At 35.1% G+C, this 22,078-nt stretch overlaps 1 protein-coding gene across 4 annotated transcripts in view; it reads left to right on the top strand.

Moving 5' to 3' along the window:
- LOC131160474 (uncharacterized) overlaps positions 1-22,078 on the top strand; it is a 179,143-nt gene that overhangs the window by 67,288 nt on the left and 89,777 nt on the right. For all 4 annotated transcript variants that reach the window (XM_058116186.1, XM_058116182.1, XM_058116184.1 and 1 more), the window contains 3 exons: positions 5,664-5,741; positions 11,945-12,042; positions 12,126-12,171. In XM_058116186.1, coding sequence (XP_057972169.1) covers positions 5,664-5,741; positions 11,945-12,042; positions 12,126-12,171 — 222 coding nt within the window. The remainder of the gene's footprint in view (positions 1-5,663; positions 5,742-11,944; positions 12,043-12,125; positions 12,172-22,078) is intronic.

Genomic DNA, 22,078 nt, shown 5'->3' with positions numbered 1-22,078 from the left:
ACAGTCCTGTAGCGGTTACGTAACGGCCGTAGCAGCCTTTATGTAATGGTCGCGGTCCGTAACAGCCGCTATGGCCATGATTTTGCTTCCTACCGATTTCGCGGTGTGTAACGGTATCAGTAATCCAAAAAACCATTACGTAACGGTGTTACGTAACGGTCATGGCCTTTATTTAAAACCATGGTGGATGCTATCTTAGCATCTAAGGAGGTGGGGAGGATGTTTATTCAAGGAAAGGTAAGGAGGTAATGTTTAAACTGAATTTTGGAAAGGATTATGATTGTATTAACTGAAAATTTTTGGATAAGGTCTCTGCTAGGAATGGTTTTTGGTGAGTGGTGATGGGCTAGGATGAGGGATTGCTTGTCTAATGCATCTTTTTCATTCAGTATTATGGAGAACCTAAGTCTTGGTTTGGGGCTTTAAGGGGTGTTAGACAAGGGAAATCTGCTATCTCCTTCCTTTTATGTTTTGTGCTTGAGGTCTTGAGTAGATTGGTAGATGGGGCTGTGGATTGCGTTTGTGGGAGGAATTGGGGTGGACAGTGATATTGTGGTGTCTCATCTTGACGACAGTATTTTTCTTCTTATGAGATCATATTCTTTTTTGAAGGTGTTTTCTCTTATTCCTTTTTATTTTCTTTCATTTATTTTTAGAATTTGGGGAGGGGTAGCTAGAAATATTGGGAGAATAGGAATCATGTGGTCAGTAAGGACATCCTTTGTAGGGCTAAAAAGGAAGGGGGTTTGGGTCTTGCTAAGTTGGCATCTAAAACGTTGCTTTAATGGGTAAAATTTGTTTTTTGGCAGTGTGCTGTGATTCACTTTGGCACAATGTTATTGAGAATAAATCTAGCATGAAGGTAAATGGGTGTGATGCAAATTTGGGAATAAGATGCTCTTTTGAGAGTCCTCAGAGGTGTATCTCTCTGAACTATTTTCTCTTTATCCCTTATGCCAAATTTGTTTTGGGTAATGGCTCTGTATTCATCTTGGGAGGGCATCCAGTTGGGTGATTTTACGATTTTCATTTCTTTTCTTTGTCTAGATCGTCTCTACTCACTGCATAATGGAGTTATTTCTTCCATTCTGATCTCTAATGGGTATAGCATCTCTTGAGATTTCCATTTTTGTAGGTCTCTTAAGGATAGGGAGGTGGAGGAGCTCCCTTCTTTCTTTTTTTTTTTTTTGGGGGGGGCGGGGGGGGGGGGGGCGGGGGGGCTATTTTTGTAAAATTTGTTTTGAGCAATTAATTTATGAAAACATGTCCTTTCTGCTTCATTGTACTATTTGGAAGGCCAAAGTCCCTCTAAGATTAAGGCTTTTATTTGGTTGGTTATTCTTAATAGAGTTAACTCAAAGTTAACTCCAAATCTGTTGCTTGGCCAGGATATGAGGCCTTCAAAGGCTGTATTTCCGAAAATGTACTTTATATTTTGACAGTCTGATTCTCATCTTTTCTGCATTTCTTTTTTCATGGAGGGTTTGGAATAAGTTGTTTGGTTTATTTTGAGGGAACTGCATTTGCCCGGAATTGGTGGAGGATTTGTTGGCTATATTCTACAGGTTTTGGTTGCAGTAAAGATGGCTCAGTTGTGGAGGCATCAGTTTTTTTCCCTTTTGTTGGCTATTTGATCTGAACTGAACGCACATTTCTTACGGAGAAGAAGAATCTGTTCTATGCTCTGGGATAGGATTCATATATGGCTTTGTTTTGGGCTTTTGTTTCTTGTTTTAAAGGGATTTGTTTTTCAGATTTGTAGCAACACTTGCTAGCTTTTATCTTTTGAATGTAATTTTTTATTTGTCACTTTTCTTTCTTTTTAAGGGAATTTCTTATTCTCCTTACAAAAATTGTGGAAAGTAGTTGTTTTTGTAGTTTTTAGAATCTTATGATTTGCGATTTCCATATCATTCGCATACCATATCATTTCGAATCTTAATAGCAAATGTAAAGTCAACTGAATAATTGCCAAGTCCATCAATTCACCTTGTGAATCAAACAAATCAATCCGCACATATCAATCCTCACGACTCTGGCCCTATCATATCCTAACTAACCCGACTAGTTTAAAACCCCCAAAACAACATTTTTCTTTCTTTTTTATTGATTTTATTTTTACACGATTTCCTTCTATTCCTTGTCTATGTCAATTTTGTGCTAAAAGGAGGAGAAAATAGAAGTTTAGGTCTTATGTTGCCTTTCACAAATCCATTCTTCACTCTAGGAGGAGGTTATAGTGTTATGCCATTGAGAAGAAGGGGTGGAACACTGATTGGCTAAGGAGGTACTATGTTTCATTGTGTTGTTAAGATTCAAAAGTTGTTTTTTCTTGTTTGTTTAATTATTATCATTTTTTTTGGTTAATTATTTTTTTCTTTTTAATCTAATAAAGAATGTGCATGAAATATATTTTTTTAGTTGTTTATAAACACCAAAAGTTTAAATTTTTACTATTTTTTCTTGATTCTATTTCTTAAGCAGCACAAAGTTCACTTTTTTCTTAATAGTTCCTGACTCATTCTCTTATTTTTCATTTGCTTAGCGAAAGCATACACATGAAATATGATTTTTTTTTACTGCCAAAATTTAAATATATTTATTATTTTTCTTGTTGTTTGTATTTCAATATATGCAAGCCATTTAGAATGGATTTTGGAAAATTCTACCAAATCTTATGATTCAATTAGATTCTCGACTCTAGATTCCCAAAATTGGAGTTTCGATTCACAATTCAAATCTTGATTTGACAGATATGGTTATTTTTGATTTAAAGTCATTGGAAAAAAATGTTGATTGTCAAAGAGAAGAAAAGAAAAGGAGGTGTACGCCTCTTACGTTTGGTTGATTAAGATACTATTGATCCCCACACGTAGGTTTATGATTCTACCATAAATTCCTCAAGAGTTCTGTCACTGGAAATTTTTTTCCCAAAGTTTGTCCTCCTTAATTTAAAGGCTACATAAATTTGACTTGTCAAAACAAGGCTTATTTTATGAAAGTAGATCCTTTCAATGTTTTATTGCCACTTGGCACATGTTTGTTTCCTTCAATTATTGCAGTGTCCTTTGTTCTTTGAAAATTGTTGAACCATGTGACATTTAAGAAAATCTTGAAATGTTGATTGTTCTTAACTTTTTCCCTAATTAGCTTTCCCTTTTTTTATTTTTATTTTTTATTTTCTCTCTCCCTCTCTCTCTCTCTCTCTCTCTCTCTCTCTCTGGCCTGTATCTTTCGACTTACAGGTGAGGACCTTCTCTTGAGAAGTATTCTTAGGAAATTTTTAAATGAAGAATCTGTACTTTTTATATATGTTTTTCCTTTGGCTCTCATGTTAATTTTTTATTTTATATTTTTCCCTTTTTAAACATTCATTTGATTAACAGTAGAAAAAGCTACTACAACAGCCCTTGCATGGCATGGTCATTTCACCATATGGTTACTGCTAGGGGCTCAGGGAAACTTTCAGTTACTCAACCAATACGGAGATCCAGGACCCAAATTTGCAGCGCGAGTCCAGATACCATAAAATATGCAAAATCCCTTGCTGAATAATGTCAAATAAACAGTGAATAAGTTAAACCAGCAACTACTGTGAATAAGCAATTAAGATCCCATCTCTTGAACTCTTTGATCTCCAAACTAGTTTTCTCTCCTTGAGCTTCTAGTTGTCTACATCTTAATAACATACTTGGGAATGTGTAATACAAAATGTAGTAATGAAGTCGATAACTGCAACCTGCAGGTTTAACATATTGGACAATAGATATTGAAATTTTGTTTGTATACTTTGGCTCATCTTGCTGATTTGATCCTCTTGCTAATTGCTATTTGCGCAATATTGTTCTTGAATCCCTGATTTTATAATGGGTAGATGGTAGACAAGACAAGTGTTTTCTGTTAAAAATTTTGGATCACTGTCATGTAGGTCGACTGTATTAGTACATGGTTGATAGGATCGTCATATGGTTCATATCTCTTACAATCAAGGACTAAAATTTAAATTTCAATGGAAAATTTGTGGGCCTCAATTTACAAAAAATTCGACAGAAATTTCAATTCCAATAGAAATTTCGATTTTGATTTAGAGATACCAGAAACCTTGATAAATTATGGTGGTAAAGCCTGATATACATTGTTGGCCCACAACCTAACAGCTTAAACTATTAGGTAAAGTAGTAATCTATCATGGTGTTAGAGTTATTTACCAGGACGTCTTGGGTTCTAGTCTTGTTGCCCGCATTTATTATGTTGTGTTTAAAAAATTATTGTATTCCGTATAATGGGTGTCATTTATTGTTTGGTTATTGCTCCACGTGCTTTCAGATTGCACGTGCAGGGGAATGTTAGGGCCTGATACATTGTTGGCCAAAAACCTAACAGCTTATGTGTTTAGGTAAAGCGGTAATCTAACAGAAATTATGTATAAAAATTTGGGAAATATGTAATAGATGGTTGTCAATAATTTAGAAACAATATAAGGACCTCGAAATGTGATCCTTTTTTGAGTTTTATTTCGAAGTTTTGGAATTTTGTGTGTATATGCAATCTATCGGCTGAAATTTTTCTTAAAAGAAATCGAAACCTGATTTCATTTCATCCACTCCTAAAATCCTAGATTTTGACTAAATTTTGGTGAAATTTCTGAAATTTAAGACCTTGCTTTCAATTGATTTGAAAATATCGATGGGTTATATTTCTTTTTAAAGTATGGTTAGACTCTCTTCCCCAAATGAAAAGAGAAAATGGAAGACATTTAACATTCATCATATCATGAGTCATCTACAACTCCTGCTTCTACCAATGTTGCAGACAATTTAAGATTGGATTGAACTTTGAATTCGTAATCTGTTTGCTGCCACTATTTTTAATAAGTTAGATTGCCAAAAGCTGTTTTCATCTGCTTTACATTTAGTAGCTGTTTGAGGCTGTTGCGATGGCTAGGCAGAGTCTGAAATTCATAGCAATGTGTGTATTTTGGGCTGTCAGCTGTACTAATTAGTTGATGCCTCCTCATTAATGTAGGCGCTCCTAAAAAAAAATCTAATGTACATTTTGGACATGCTGAGAGAGTGAGAACCAGTAGAGAATCATGTCCATAAAGTCGCTCCCACAGCCAATTAATTTTTTCAAGCCCCGTAGGTATGTTTAAAAGCCTTCTAATTTTGATACCTTTTGTGCATTATGGTCTTACTAATTGTTAAGTCACCAGTTGCCACATGACTTCAAAATTTGAGCTGTATATCAAGTCTATAAGAATCCCTACACGTGCAGTTCAAATACATGTGGAGAGGAAAATAAATATGAATGACACCCATTATGAGGCGCAGCAAAACTTTTAACAAATTGATGATAGACCTGGGGAATGAGACTTGGACCTCTTGGCAAGCCATCAGCCTATGATACCATGTTCAATCACCAATTTGGCTGAAAGTGTGAGGTACTAAGCTGTTAGGTTATATGTCTATCAAGACTTCCACATGAACTGTTCCTGCTTCAATATTTTTTCACAGGTAATAAATCCTGTTTCATTGATGCATAATGCTTTGCATTGTAATTTTTGGTCCATGAGTAATGAAATGTACACTTTATAAAGTTTAGTCTGCCTGGTTGTTCTTAATATTTATTTATAAAGAGGCTTGTGTGTTTGCCATTTTTTGTAGGTGTATTTGAAGTCCCATCGATCGGTTGAGGCTGAGAAAGTACAGAGAAAAATCCTTCATATCGTTGAATTATCAAAGGTCCAGCCTTTTCCTTTTTCATACATGGATATTTCTAGTTTCTTTTTTACATGTTTAAGATCTCTATGATAGCTGGTAATGTTTGCGTACATATAAAAAAGAGTTTGCAATGTCTTTCCCTGTGTCTCTCCTTGCTGACCCCCCCCCCCTCCAACTTTGCGACGATGGAGGTTTCCTCTTCGCAGCCTTACCTAATCCAGAAAACCTTGCAACCTATCCTCCTCTTTTCTTCCTTCCCCTGCCATCTCCTTCTCTCCTCACCAAGAACCCTAGACCCTCCCCCTTTACCTCTTTCCTCTGGCTGCTTCTTCTTTCGCTCCCTGTTACTGAGGATCCCACCCTCACCTTTCTGCCTTTTCCACTGGCAGACGCAAAGCGCTCAGTGTGGATTGAGAGAAGATCTTTCAGCTTGGCCATAGAAGAGGAGAAAACTGACATCCTGAGGCTCAAGGAACTTCGCAATGGTTGTCGCACACTCATTTTTCTTGAGATTGAGGAGCTTGCTTGGTTCCTTCGAGCTTGGGAAGATTTCAGGAGCTCAAGAAGAGTTACCCCCTTGGTTCTGTGGTTTTTGAGAATGATGAACACCGAAAAAACCCCTGTCGCTTCTCCTGAAATTGAAGACGTATGGTAGATTCGTCTCCCTCTTGGAAACCAATAGCGGTGGCTGGAGGAGTTTGGTCTTACAGAGGGTTATGATTCGAAGGGGTAGCACAAAATCTATGAAGCTGCAGCCAGACTGACTGAGGCCTGCTTCACCCCTCCCCCCCGCCAAATACTCATTTTGGAAGCCCAAAGTCAGATTGCGACACAGGCCTTAGTCTTGCTCCTCGAAAATGGAGGTATTGAAGCCCTCAGTCCCTGCTGTAACCCCTGTGACCTTGTCTAAGCTTGCATCAGCTCGGCCTTGCACTCACTGCAAGTGCCCTTACTGCAGCAAACCCCTTCAACTGATCCTGAGAGCTAGCCAGCTGCAAGAAACTAATGGGATGGGGAAGTTGTCTGATCTTTGCTCTCTTTGGTGACTATTGTTGAGAAGAACATCCTGGGCCAGACCCAAACATTTCTCCTCGTATGTTCAAATTGGAACAGATCTGAAGGTGTGGCAAAGGCAATTGGTTCAAGGGGGCTTTTCCCTTTGGCCTCGCAGCTTCTAAACCCTCCCCAGCAGCGTAAACCCTAAACCCTGAACCCTAAACCCTAAACCCTAAAACCCTAAACCCTAAACCCTAAACCCTAAACCCTAAAGTCCATCCTTGTCAACTGGGAAGATGTCCTTTAAGGAGAACCACCTTAACCATTTAGCCAAAAGAGCTGTGTTTTTAGGCACCAACTTACCAACTTACCAAGACCCAAAACCCCCTCCATCTTAGACCTACAGATATTCTCCCAACAAACAAGATCTCTTTCATTTCCAACCCCTGACCAAACGAAATCTTGCATGATCTTCTTAGTCCTACTTTCTATCCTCACTAGAATTCTAAAATCATACAAGTAATAAAAAGGGATACAAGCATGACAAGCCTGAATAAGACTAATACGACTCACTAAAGAAAATAACGCACCATTTTACCCATCTGCATGCTTAGCAATTCTCACCACCATTGTATCCCAAACCACAGACCTAGAATAACCCAACGGAACACCTAGATATTTTAACCCTGTGAAACCTCAGAAATTTTGAAGAAGAGTCAAAATAATCAACAAAGAATCTCTATGATCACAAATGAAAAAACATAGTATGATCAACAAATTGAAGATGGGACACACGATCCTCCTTCCTACCTACTTCTAGTGAACACCTTATCCAAAAAACTCCAACTAACCCTATCATATGTTTTTTCAAATCCAGTTTAAAAAAATGCCCTTCTCTCTCTTCCTATGATCCTCAACGACGACCTCATTAGCGACCAAAATAGCATCCACAATATGACTACCCCCGACAAATGCACAGCCTTAGAAATAGTATCATCTAGTGCCACACTCGACCAATTTGTTAGCAATTTAGCAATGATCTTATACACACTAGTCACTAAAATAATGAGCATAAAATCAGCAATCTAAATAGATCTATTCCTCTTAGGCAGCAAAGTGAGGAAAGTGGAATTAATGCTCTTGCTAAGAATCCTATTACGATATAATTCATTAAAAATTTTTAACAAATCCGCCCTAACCGCTTCCCAACAATTTTGGGTGAAAAAAAAAAGCCAAATTAAACTCATTTGGACCCGGAGCTTTATCCCTCTCCATCCCAAGAACAGTTTCCTTGGTCTACTCCTCCTTAAAAGGCCTTCCCAGCCAACTCACTTGATTCCTGAAAATTGGATTCTAATCTAAGCCCTCAATCGTGGGCCTACAAAATGCTTATGTGAATAAAGATTAGAAAATAAATTAGTAATCTCATTTGCAATCAAACGAGAATTAGATATCCCTGAGTTATTCAGAGTGGGCGTTAAGAAACAATTTCCAGAGGGCATTAAGATATCTTGTGAGAGGGTATGTGAGTTTCATCTTTGCAGAAAGGTGCTCGAGTTTTAATTGCCATGATGCATTTGAGATTGGGTTTGTGGGGCGCATGAGGAATCACTGTGATGAGCTTGAAGAGATGGGGGAACATGGGTTGATCCCTGAGTTGAGGGCATGCTTTGGCACTGCTTAAGTACACATTGCAGGAGCGCAATTTAGTGGGAGGTACCTGTGTGGAGGCAAAGGGTGGAGCGTGTTGCATAGCTGATCCTTTTATTTCAGGAGGAATTAGAGTTGAGCTACTATGCTGTTGAATTGGATTCACATTGGAGAATGATGAGGTTTTGAATAATTTATTCTTAGCGTTTCCTCATTTTAGATTGGCTCACTCTGCCCATGCACAATGGAATTGCATGTTTTTAGCTTTCAATGAGGATGCCAGCTCCTACAAGTCGGGGAAGGTGCCATAGTATTGTTTCTATGATATATTGATCATGGTGGTGCTTTGATAGTTTGCTTGGAGGGAGGTTGAGATTGAGTTTGCTGAGAGGAGCTTGGCTTCAATTGCATTGTTCCAGAGGGGCTTGTCAGCTCAAGTTAGCTCAAAGTGAGAGTATGTGTGAGGGAAAATGTTGCATAATTTGTGTTCTATGTCCTTGAATTGATGTTGGAGTCATGGTTGTAGCCTTGGAGGGTTATGGTATGACATGGAGGTGTGTCCTTAGATTTTGGACACTAGCATGGTCTGGTGGCAGTCAATTAAAAACTGAGTGGCTGTGAATTTCCAGCATATTGATGTTTCCTATTGTCAGATTGAGCGGCAAAGAAAAGCTCTGTAATTGGGAGTATAATGGTTAGATTCTTCTGCCCTATGCACAGGAGGCAATAAATGAGCATTCCGAGAGGAAAGCTTGCTGTTACACATTTTTTGTTTGTAACACTTTTTGGTAATTTGGTGTACAAAAACATGACTCTCTTAGCCAAGTGGCTTGGTGGTTTCCTTTAGAGATTTCTTCCTTGTGGTATAAAGTTATAAAAAGTACATTTGGACTTGATGGGAACGGGTGGGATACCAACTCAGGTCTTAGATGTTCTTCGGAGAGTCCATGGAAAGCCATCTGTCAGATTTATTCCCCATACCAAATTTATATTGGATAGGGGCTATAATGTTTGTTTTTGGAAAGTCCTATGATTGGGGAATGTTGTTTTTTCCACCTTCTTTCCTCACCTATTTCAATTAAGCTCAGAATAGGACAAATTTATTTCTTCTTTCATTGTGGAACCGGTTGGTCCTTTAATTTCTTGGGGTTCACTTTAGATGACCGTTGAATAATAGGGAGATGGAGGAGTTATCCTCCTTGTTAGTCTTGCCGAATAACTGTCAAGTCTCTTTGGAAGCTGAAAGTTGTTCTTGGTCTTGGATCCCTCGGGGTTTTATTCCTTCAAACCTTTTTGTGAGTTTTTGACTAGCTCTGGTTTTTCTTTCCTTCTCTATAAAACTATCTGGAAGGCGAAATTTCCCTCTAAAATCAAAGCTTTTATCTGGTTGGTTGTGCTCAATAGGATTAACTCTAATAACTTGCTACAGATTAGAACACCTGTAAAGGCTCTATCTCTGGACATACGTGTGCTTTGTTTTAACTGCTCTAAAACTGCTTCGCATCTTTTTCTTTTTACATTGTAATTTTTCCTGGAGGATTTGGAACATGTTATTTAATTGTTTTGGGGAATGTTGGGTTTGCCCAAAGGCAGTGGAGGAGTTTTTGGCAATTCAGTTTGTTGGTGTGGCAGGAAAAAGGAGGGTAAGGAGTTACGGAATTGTGCCTTGTTTGCTGTCCATTGGGGTTTGTGGATGGAACGAAACACGCACATTTTCTCTGGGAAGAAGTTGTCTCTTTTGCTGGTTTGGGAGAAGATTCAACATTTGGCTTCTCTTTGGTGTGTGGGTGATGGGAACTTTAGGGGATGCGTTTTTCGGATGTTTAGCGTAATTGGCTTTCCTTGCTGAATTGATAAGGCCTGCTGATTTTTTTGAGTTGTTTCTAATGTTCGTCTTTATTTTTTTCCCTGGGGTTACCCAAAATTTTGAAAGGAGATGCTTTACTCTCTCCTTCTTGTACATTCCTATTCTATCAATGAAATTCTTTTGTTACAAAAAACAAACACATTTTTAATCTAGTAGATATTGGCATATTGCAGCTAATTTAATGTATCTATCTGATCATGAGTGAGTTGAATATATGTGTGGAATGGAAGTGGAAGCACCCCATGTTTTAACACTTCATTTATTGTTCTGTTGCTGTGATTTTTTTTTTTTTTTATAAAAAAAAAATGTATTAAGTGCATTTTGAAAAAAGTTTGATAAAACAATTTGATTTTTCAGACCCTGCATATGCACGAACTTTGTGCACCTTGCCCTTTTTTTGGATGTTTTGATTGTTTTATAATGTGACGAAACAGATATTATGGCTTTGGCCTAAAATTTGTACTTTTGGGGATCAGCATGGATAAAATATCCCATATTTTGAAATTTTTGTTAAAAGCTTAAAGAGAGGAAGTTTTGATAGCTGATTGCTTTGAAAATTGTTAGCAGGACCTTTGACTTTTGCGTGCTTTTACCTTCAAGTGTACATACAGTTATATTAATTTTGAATTTAATCTGATATAGCTTGTTTCAGTTCAGGCTTCATTTGCATTTGCTATTGCTTCTTCCCCAATAATAAGGGATGCATATTCATCTTGGCAGTTGGTTAATATGTGGTCAAGGGAAAAAATTTGGAAATTTCAGCTGATGCATCTGTTTCCTTAGTGGTGGAAATTGTGATCTTGATGAGAGGTTGGCTAATGTGCAGCCTTTTTATTCTTCTGATGGGGGTAGGGATACCAAGGTTAATGCAATTTGTAGGGATGAGTGAGGAATCAGAATAGGATGAGCGAATTAGCTGTGATCAGGGAAGGGGCAGCAAGGTTTACTCACGCTGGGCAGCATTGTGGGTGGACGTAAATGGTCAAAAGAGGGTTTCAGACGAAAAAATTAGTAATGGTATGGAGAAAAAAAATAATGGAGGGGGGGGGGGGATATGTCTAGGATGAGAGTGATGGCGACAGTGAGTTTGCGTGTGATGATGGTTTTTATTGGTTGAATTTCGAGAACAGTATGGGTTTATGTCTGAATCATCTGATTTACTGGGGCACCTCTCGTGTGTCTCCATCTCAGATGTAGGGATGAGAGGGAATTCCTACTTGAGGAAGATGGACTGGGTAAAGAGCAGCAATGTAAGGATGGGATTTTGCCTATTGTGGTGGGGAAATTAATTGGAAGGACATAGAAGCCCAAAAACTATTGGATGTAATGGGGTTATGGCTGTCTGGTTCTGGAGGAAAGGAAGTTTGTCTAGATGGGGCAACAACAAATGTGCAGAAATGCCGGCAAGAATTAGCAGACTGACAGTGCTCAACGAATTAGAATGGCAGGGGTTTAAATTGTGGGTTTTTTTTTTAATATAAATTTAGGTTTGTTATTTTTTTTCCTTTTTTTTTTTCTTCATTTGTTTTGGTTTTATATTATTTGAGGATTTCTTGTCCTCTCTCAGGTTGTACTCTCCTTATTCTTCCTTAATACAATTATTTTTCTGTCAAAAAAAAGTGGTTATTAATTCTTGCTCTGAATTAGCTCTTTCTTTCACGTTCATTTTTGGATTAATCATTTACTAATCATAATATCATTTGTAACATAGGGATGGAATTCTTTGGAAACTGTAATTGCAGCTGAAAACCTAGCCTTGACCTTGCAATCAGTTGGGAGCTTAAGGGAAGCACAAGAGCTTCTTGAACGGTAAATAGTTAATTAATGAACTGAGAGTGAAATGTGATTATTTGTTTTTAAATGAAACTGCTGCCTTACTTTTTATGCTGCAGATGCCTTCACGCCCGAAAATCTTTACTACCTGAAGATCACATTCAGGTTAGGTGTCTTCAATAATTGACGTAGGTAGTTTTTGATTTAATCTTATTATACTTTTTTTTGTCTATTTTATTATGCTAGGAATTCTGAGACCGACACGGGACATGGGTATGACATGATACCAACACAGTGATTTTATAAAAAATGAACATACGACATGACTGGGGTGGGTAGTTAATTAATATGATATATAGATATTTAGGCATGTTTTTTTCTTCTTAAATGAAAACTATTGAGATAATTCTAATTAAAATGAAGTAGGTGTCATTTATGCTTAATTATGAATTGCATAATCATTAACAACCCTCGTACTAAAGAACTCAAGTAGCATTCATCATTCATGAACAACCAAAAAATTGTCAAGGCTTCCATAGTCCATACTTTCATAACATGATAACAATATTAATATTGATAATTTGATATTAATATTAAATTATTGATATCAATGTATCAAAGATAAAATGATAAAGAGGGTGGTTGTATAATAGAGGATAAGATGGTTGCAAACACTTCGTGGAGTAGGATGGTTAGTTCTATTAAAAGGATAGCAAAAGAGGTTTTAAGCAAATCTAAAGGGATATTCCCAGCTAGGAAAGAAAGTTGGTTGTGGAATCAATATGTTCAGAAAGCGGTAAAGACAAAAAAAATTTGATATAAAAAGGGCAAAGTTGTAGAAATGAAAACTTTAAAAAGTATAAAGAGGCAAGGAAAGATGTGGAAAAGAAAAAATCCAGCAGTGAACCTAACATAGATTTTATAGTTTGTACGCTGGGCTAGATACAAAGAAGGGGAAAGAGACATATATAACCTTGGTAAACCTAGAGAAAGAAAGTGCAAGGTTTTAGGTAGTGTAAAATGTATGGAGTGAGGATGAGAATATCTTGTTTACAAAAGACAACATAAAAGAGAGATGGTGAAGCTACTTTAACTTTTTATGAAAACGAAATTGATAGCCTTAACGTAGAAGTGGTAGATAAGCAAAAAGGCTAAAGATTTGAGACTTATTTAGAAAATTAGTCCTTGAAGTTAAGATGGCTTTGGAAAAGTGAAATGTGGGAAATCTATTGGACCAGATAACATCCCAATTGAGATGTGGAAATGTCTAGGGGATAATGGAAGTATATGGTTAACTAATTCATTCAAAACAATTATAAAAACTGAGAAAATTCTGGACAAATGGAGGAAAAGCATGTTAATCCCTATATACAAAAACAAAGGTGGTATTCAAAATTGTTATAACTATTGCGGGAATTAAACTGATGAGTCAATAATGAAATTATAGGAAAGGATAACTAAACAAAGAATAAGGTTAGAAATGAGGGTCTTAGAGAATCAATTTGATTTTATGCTTAGGAGATCGACTATAAAAGCTATCTATCTTGCAAGAAGATTAATGAAAAAATTTAGAGAAAAGAAATGGGATTTGCAGAGAAAGCTTATGATAGAGTACTTAGGGAAGTTTTTTTTTGGTGAGTTTTAGAAGGAAAAGCATTTGTAGTAGGTATACTAATGTCATTAAGGATATATATGATAGAGTAACAACCAATGCTGGAATTGTAGGTCGAGAGTCTAGAGAATTTCCCATCGCAATAGTTATACATCAAGGATCTACTTTGAGCCCTTTTCTTTTTTATGTTAATGATTGATGAACTCACTACGAGTATCCAAAGTGAGATCACATGATGTATGTTGTTTGTAGATGATATTGTTTTGATTGATGAAAGTAGGAGTGGAGTAGAATCTAAGGGTCCATTTGGTATTTTTTTTTTTTTTTAAGTTTTTTGTTTCTGTTTCTATGGAGTGAAAAAACAGCTTATAAAAATCCGTTTGTTATGTTGTCAGTTTTCTATTTTTGCTGTCGATTTTTGGCTATTTGCGCATAAACTAGATTTTATGGCTTTTAGTTGTTTTGGCAACCCATATCCAGAAAATTTAATATCTAGAAATAGTTTTGGTTTTTTTGGAATTAAATCATTCATTTTATACACTTTTAAATTAAAATAAAAATAAAATGATCATATGAATTTAAATATAATTAAAATAAAATATACATAAATTTCCATAAAAAAATAATAAAGCCAATTGCAAATTATTTTTACTATTTTTCAATTGTAATGTACAATATAATTTTTATTGTAAAGTAAAATTTGAAAACATTACAGTTAAGCAAAACAATTATAATAATTTTTATTTTTATTCTAGAATTGTTTGCTGGATAGAAAAAGAATTTCATTAGATAAAGAAAGAATGTACAAATAGGAGAAAATACATCTCCTTAACGAAATATGGGAATCCCTAGAAAGCAAAACAAAAATGGAAAACACATACAAACAGCAAAATCAGCACACACTTAGAAAGTTACTTCCAATCCCACTAAACATCTGTTAGACACATTCCCTTAAAAGTCCCATTGCCCAAACACGACAAAGAAGCTATAAAAAGCACTTTCTCCCACACCAACCAATATGGGATCTTCTTCCTTGAAAAAATATGTAGATTATGTTCCCTCCACAAGCCCCATAACACTGCAAATAAAGCACAATTCCATAATGCAATACCTTCCTTTCTTCTACCAAACCCCACAAAAGATATTGCCAAGAACTTCTCCACTGTTCTCGGACAAACCCAACTTTCTCCAAAATAATTAAATAACTTATTCCAATTCTTCCATGCAAAATTGCAATGCAATAAAAGATGAGAAACAGATTCTGAACAATCCTAACAAAGCATACAAATATTAGGTGATAAAGCCTCTAAAGATTGCCTCATCTGCAGCAAGTCATTAGTATTTATTCTATTAAGCACAACCAACCAAAGAAATTTTTTAATTTTATGGGGGATTTTGACCATATAGATTACTTTGTAGAGTGGAAAGGAATGATTAGTACCAACCAAGAAATCAAAGAAAGATTTACGTGAAAAAATTCCCAAGGAATAACCAAGAACGACTATCATCCTCAGATGACATTCTATAGTTGTTCAAAATAACCAATAAAGAAGATAATTCAATAGTTTCCGTATTATTCAAGGCTCTTCTAAAACAAAAACCCCAAGAAGGTAGAGGACCGCCTGAGTCTATGATAAAAGAATAGATGGGATCATTATTCTTAGAGCTCAAATGGAATAAGTGAGGAAAAAAGGTGGCCAGAGCAACATTCCCCAACCATGTATCTTTCAAAAAACGAATATACAACCCTTACCCATCACAAATTTGGTATGGGGAATAAAGAGAGAAAAAATCTGGGAAATAGCTTTACGTGGGCTTTATGAAGAACATCTAGAACCTAAATTAGTATGCCACCCATTCCCATCAATACCAAATTTACTTTTGATAACTTTATGCCACAAGGAGGACGCCCCTAGTGGGAACAACCAAAGACATTTAGCCAAAAGAGCTGTGTTCTTGGACACCAAATTTCCAAGACCCAAACCACCCTCTTTCTTAGTTGTACACACCGCTTCCCAATTCATTAAGTGATCCTTAAAATCCCCCATCCCTGATCACAGAAAATATCTCATAATTCTCTCAATCTTATCAGCAACTCCCATTGGGATTTTAAAAATAGATAGAAACTACAACGAAATACTAGAAAGACAAGCCTGAATTATAATAATCCTCCGTATCAGAGAAAAAAAGGCTCCCTTTGACCCGTCTAACTGCTTAGACGCTCTCTCCACCCCCGGATTTGAGAAATTAGCTACTGTAGGATTGCCTAGAGGAAACCATAAATAGGACATTGGGCATCCCAACTCTGCACACCCTACTTCCAAGCCTAGTTCCCTAATACTCTCAATAGGCATATTAATAGACGAAATACTACTCTTTCCTATATTAATCCTCAACCTTGATACCCTTTCAAAAATTCAAAGAAACCCCATTATATTTAGAATAGAAGACTTATGGTCCTCCAGAAAAAAGATAGTATCATCCTGCAAACTGAAGGTAATGAACAATAATCTCCTCCCTACCCACTTTAAGACCTTTCACTAACCCTCTATCCACTGCCCTATCAACCAACCTACTCAAAACATCCACACTAACATAAACAAAAAAGTGGAGAAAGAGGAATCCCTTGTCTAATTCCCCTCATGGCCCTAAACCAAGATTTAGGCTCACCATTCACTATCACTGCAAAATTCACATTAGACATACACCCTTTCATCCATTTATGCCATCTCTCTCCAAAACCCTTTCTCACTAAAATCTTATCCAAAAAGTTCCAACTCACTTTATCATATAATGTACCTTAAAGACAAGCCCCTTCTTCTTCCTTATCCTAATATCCTCCACGATTTCGTTCGCAATCAAAATTGCATCCACAATCTGTCTTCCCCCCACAAATGCACTTTGGGCCTTGGATATAGTCCTATCAAGCACCACTTACAACCTGTGAACTAGCACTTTATTATTTTATAAACGCTAGAAACTAAGCTAATTGGTCTATAACCAGAAATCTTAGTTGACCTATTTTTCTGAGGCACCAATGTGATAAACGGGATTAATACTCTTGCTAAGAATCTCGTTCCAATAAAATTCATTAAAAACTTTCATAAGGTCATTCTTCACCACCATCCAACAATCTTGATAAATAGTTAAGGGCCTATTTGGTGTTGTTGCTATTTTCTATTTTCATTTTCTATTTCTCAGCAATGAAGAAACATATTATAAAAACATATTTGTTTATGTTGTCATTATCTATTTTTGTTGCCGGTTTTTAGCTGTCTACCAAAAAACTAAAACCTATATTTTATGGTTTTCAGTTGTTTTGATAACTTGGTGCCAAATATTTTAATACCTAGAAATAGTTTGTTTTTGGATTAAATTATTTATTCTATACACTTTTAAATTAAAATCAAAATTAAATGGTTGTATGAATTTAAATAAAATTAAAAGAAAAATATACATAAATTTCAAAAAAATAGTTATAAGGGCAATTACAAAATACTTTTACTATTTTTCAATTGTCATGTTTAATAAAATTTTTATAAAGTAAAATTAGAAAGTAGAACAATTTAGTAAAATAATTATAATAAGTTTTATTTTTATTATAGTAATTTTTTTAATGTGTATTTTTGTAATTTTATTATTTTAATCATATTTTTATAATATTATTTTATTGAAAGATGAAAATGAACATTTTTTAATTAAGTTTTATTTTTCTATTAGTTTTATAAATGTTAACCAAATAGGTTGTTGGTTTCTAGCCTTTTGTTTTTTTTTTTTTTTTTTTTTTTTTTCTGGTTTTTGGTTTTTGTTTCTCTAATTTTTGACAGTGATACCAAATGAACCCGAAATTAAAACTGTCCGACCTAGGAGCTTTTCCCCGCTCCATCCCAAAAAATGTGGCCCTAACTTCCTCTTCCTCGAAAGGTTAGACTATTTTATCAACAGGCAAAGGATCCCACTCTAATCCTTCCACCATCGGTCTACTCTCATCCTCCTGAAAATACATATTATAATAGAAATCCGTGATCTACGAAGCAACTCTATTAGAGGCTGTGATAATAGCCCCGCTTTCCACCAACTCCCTAATCAAATTCTTTCTCTTTTTTCCATTAGCCATCCTATGAAAATATTTAGAATTACAATCCCCATCTCTAGCCCACTAAAATTTTGTTCCTCCAACTTCTCATTTCCTTAAAATCCAGCTCTTCCAATTCAATTTTCAAAGAAATCCTTGGCCTTTTCATCCCTCGAAAGAGTCACTCCTTCTGTTTTGTCCAACTCTTCCAAATCCCCTATAATTGTTGACTTTTTAACCCTAAAATCTTCGCACACCTCCCTATTCCATACTTTCAATTTATCTTTCAACCTCTTAACTTCTTCATAAGTCATCCCCCCCAACCCCTTTCCAAATCCACACTCCACAAATCCGTAACCAAGGATTGCATGATCTAACCACATATTCTCATTTTTTTAATGTGTTTTATTTTGCAATTTAATTATTTTAATCATATTTTCATATTATTATTTGACTTAAGGATGAAAATGAGCATTTTTTAATTATGTTTTTAGTTTATTTAGTTTTACAAATATAAACCAAATAGGGTGTTGGTTTTTGATTTTTAGTTTATGTTTCTTGTTTTTGGTTTTCATTTTTCGTAATTTTTGATAGTGATACCAAGCAACCCCTAAGTTAGAATTATGGAGAGAAGCTTTAGAGTCTCGAGGTTTTAGGTTAAGGAATATATGAGATGTAATTTCAAACATGGTAGGAGGAATATTGGAGGAAAGACTAAACTTGATGGGCAAGAAATGAATTGCACTAGTAGATTTCGATAACTTACTTCTATTATGCAAGTGGAAGGAGAAATCAAGATGATGTAATGCATGGAATTAAAGCAGGTTGGGCAAAATGAAAACTGGTTTGGGCATGCTATGCGGTCACAGAATACGTATAAAATTACAAGAAATGTTCTATAATACAGCTATAAGGCCCCCATGTTATAAGGATCAAAGTATTGAGCGACTAAGAAACGCTACAACAACAACAAAAAGGACAACAACAACAAGAAGAAGACTTAAGTCCCACTAGGTGGGGTTGGCTATATAAATTCTTTTTCTCCAATTCACCCGCTTGAGACCATTTTCCTCTAGTATTCACTACATCATTCTAAGTTATTTTATGCCTACCCATACCTCTTTTCATGCTAGAAACAATAATTAACTCACTACTCACAGGTGCTCTACTAGGCCTGTGTTTCAAATGCTCAAACCACCTAAGTCGCTCCTCCCTTATCTTGTATTCGACCGGTGCTATGCCTAAATTATTATGCATACACTTGTTCCTTTATCTTTTAATGTTATAGCTCTCATCCACCTTAATATTCACATTTAGGAAATTTTTACTTTTTGTACATGTATTTTAGTTGCCCAACATTCTGAACCATAAAGCATAGCCGGCTTTATATCTGTCTTATAAAACTTTCAATTTTAAGGGTATTCTATGATTACACAACATGCCTGACGCACTCCTCCATTTTAACCAACCTACTTTAATTCTATGTATTACATCCTCTTCAATTTTCCATTCCATTTGCATAACAGATCCAAGATATCGAAATCTATTAATGCTCATAATTTATTGATCATCGAGTTTAATCATCTTTCCACTACTTGTTATGTTACATAAATTACATTTTATATATTCTGTCTTATTCCTAAAAAAAAAAAAAAAAAAAAGGCAGCTCGGTGCACAAAGCTCCTGCATAGGCGGGGTCTCGGGAATTGGCGGACCATAGTGGGCCTATAGCATGCAGCCTTACCTTCCATTTTTGGACCACAGTGGGCCTATATTCTGTCTTATTCCTACTTATCCTAAATACTTTGGACTCTAATGCGATTCTCTAAAGTTCTAACTTAGATTCTACTCTATTCCTACTTTCATAAATCAACACAATATCATCTACAAACAATGTACATCAAGGGATCTTGTTTTTGGATATTCCTAGTTAGTTCATCAATCACTAAAATAAAAAAAATAAAAACTAAAATTAGAACCATGATGTACACCTATTGTGATTGAAAAATCTCTAGATTCCCCTCCTATAGTCCTAATGCTAGTTACTTATTTATCATACATACCCTTAATGACCTATATATATTGTAAACCCCCTTCCATGGTCTTAAATTTCCATGAAACTGTTGAAATTTCCGATTTCCGTCACCTTCGAAATTGAAATGGCAGTCAATTTCCGTCTTGCATAATTTCCGTCGAAATCTTAACGAATCATCCGAAATTTATCGAAACCTCGAAATTTTAGCGAAATTTGTCGAAATTTATCTAAACCTTGAGAGTGAAGTGAAATTTCTATTTTAATTTATTTTATTGAAACAAAAGGTTATCACAAGTGCTTTTGAAATTATATGAAAAAATAAACTTATAGCAATATTTTATTTAAGCATTCATGTTTAAATTATCAATATTTGTATAATAAATAATATTTAAATGATTTATGAATTTCATTTGCATTAACTGAATATGTTTAATGTATATTATCTTACAAACATGTTTGATACACATACTATTTTACAACTTTTCCACCTCATACAAAACATAGATGTATTTAATTTGTAATATATTAGTCTTAAAACTTATATTTTTATTTTTGTTAACCATTTCAAAAGTTTCATAAAGAATTCCATGCTTTACTACTAGTTTCCGTTATTTTTTCAAATCGAAATCGAAATCGAAATCGACATCGAAATAGAAATTTCCGTACTTTTGGAGCTTCGAAATTTGAGTCGAAATCGAAATTTAAGACCTTGCCCCCTTCTTTTGTAAGACCCACAAAAGAACTTCCCTAGGTATTGTATCATGTGCTTTCTCTTGTCAATAAAAACCATGTGCAAGTCCCTCTTCTTTTCCCTAACTTTTCCACAAATCATCTTAAAAGATAAATGGCTTTTGTTGTTGATCTACCAGGCATAAAAGAAAATTGATACTCAGAAATCCTCATTTCTAGTCTTATTCTTTGTTCAATTAACCTTTCTTATAATTTCATCATAAGACTCATAATCTTAATCCCATGATAGTTATTACAATTTTGAATATCTTTTTTTTTTCTTTTTTTGTTTAAAGGTATTAACGTGCTTTTCCTCGATTCTTCTGGCATTTTCTTGATTTTTGTAATAATGTTGGAAAGACTAGTTAGCAGAATATTTATTTTATCTCCTAAACATTTCCAAACTTCAATTGGAATGTTATCTGGTTTTATAGATTTCCCACTTTTCATATTTTTTAATGCCATCTTAACCTCAAAGACTCCAATTTTGTGAATAATTTTTTTTTTTAATCTTCTCCTCATTTGTCACTTCCAAGTTCAATCTTTCGTTTTGATTTTCATTAAACAACTTATCAAAGTATCTTTGCCACCTCTCTTTTATGTCTTTTTCTCTAGTTAAGACATTTTCATTCTCGTCCTTTATACATTTTACATAAATATTTGCATTTCTTTTGTCTAGCTCTAGCAAGTTTATAAATGTATCTTTCTTCTTTTGTATCTAGTTTAGCGTATAAAGTATCATAAGCTCTATGTTGAGCTTCACTAATAGTCTCATTTTTTATTTTTCATTTTATTTTTATTTTTATTTTAATTTTTTCAGTTTCTCTTGCCCTTTTAATACTTTTCAAGATTTTCTATATTTCTACAACTTTGCCATGTTTTATACCAATTTCTTTGTCTTAACGACTTTTTGGACTTCTTAGTCCCACCACCAACTCTCTTTACTATCTGAGGATCTTCCTTTGGATTCACCTAAAGTCTCTTTTGCTTTCCTTATGATAGAGTTATCCATTTTATTCCAAATAGTATTTGTATCTACCTTATTGCAACTGTCCAATCACACTCTTTGATAATTTTATCTTTGAATTTTACTATATTATCTCCTTCCAAGCTTCACCATTTAGTTCTATTGTGTTGATTTATGTTAATTTTTCTTGTCCATTTTTTAATATCTTTATCTAATATTAGGACTGTGTTGTGGATAACTTTACAATCCTTACAAGATTGATGATCCTCATTCCTAGTTAAGAAGAAATCTTTTTTACTTTTAGTGTGCCCACTCTTGAAAGTTATTAAGTATTCTTTTGTTTTTATAAAGTAAGTATTCAATATAACCAAATAGCACTTTAATAAGTTCGGTTGACCATGACAATTTTGAACTAAGGATATGGTTGACTGTCTCAGGGCGATTCTGAACCCTTCGTGGGTTCGGTTGACCATGGCAAGGGACAGTCGGCTACTCATCTAGGTTTGGTCGACCCATGCTAAAATGAATTACACATTTGGTCGACTGAGCGAAGTCAACATGTTGACTTCTGACCGGTTCGGTTGACCAAGGCATTTAAAATGCCAAGGGTTCGGTCAACCGAGGCTTAGTCAGCATTTTGACTTTTTAGCCTAC

This window comes from Malania oleifera, chromosome 7 (assembly GCF_029873635.1).
Source record: "Malania oleifera isolate guangnan ecotype guangnan chromosome 7, ASM2987363v1, whole genome shotgun sequence".
Taxonomy (NCBI): domain Eukaryota; kingdom Viridiplantae; phylum Streptophyta; class Magnoliopsida; order Santalales; family Ximeniaceae; genus Malania; species Malania oleifera.
Note: the sequence above shows the minus strand (reverse complement) of the source record. Positions and strands in the feature narration are given on the sequence as shown.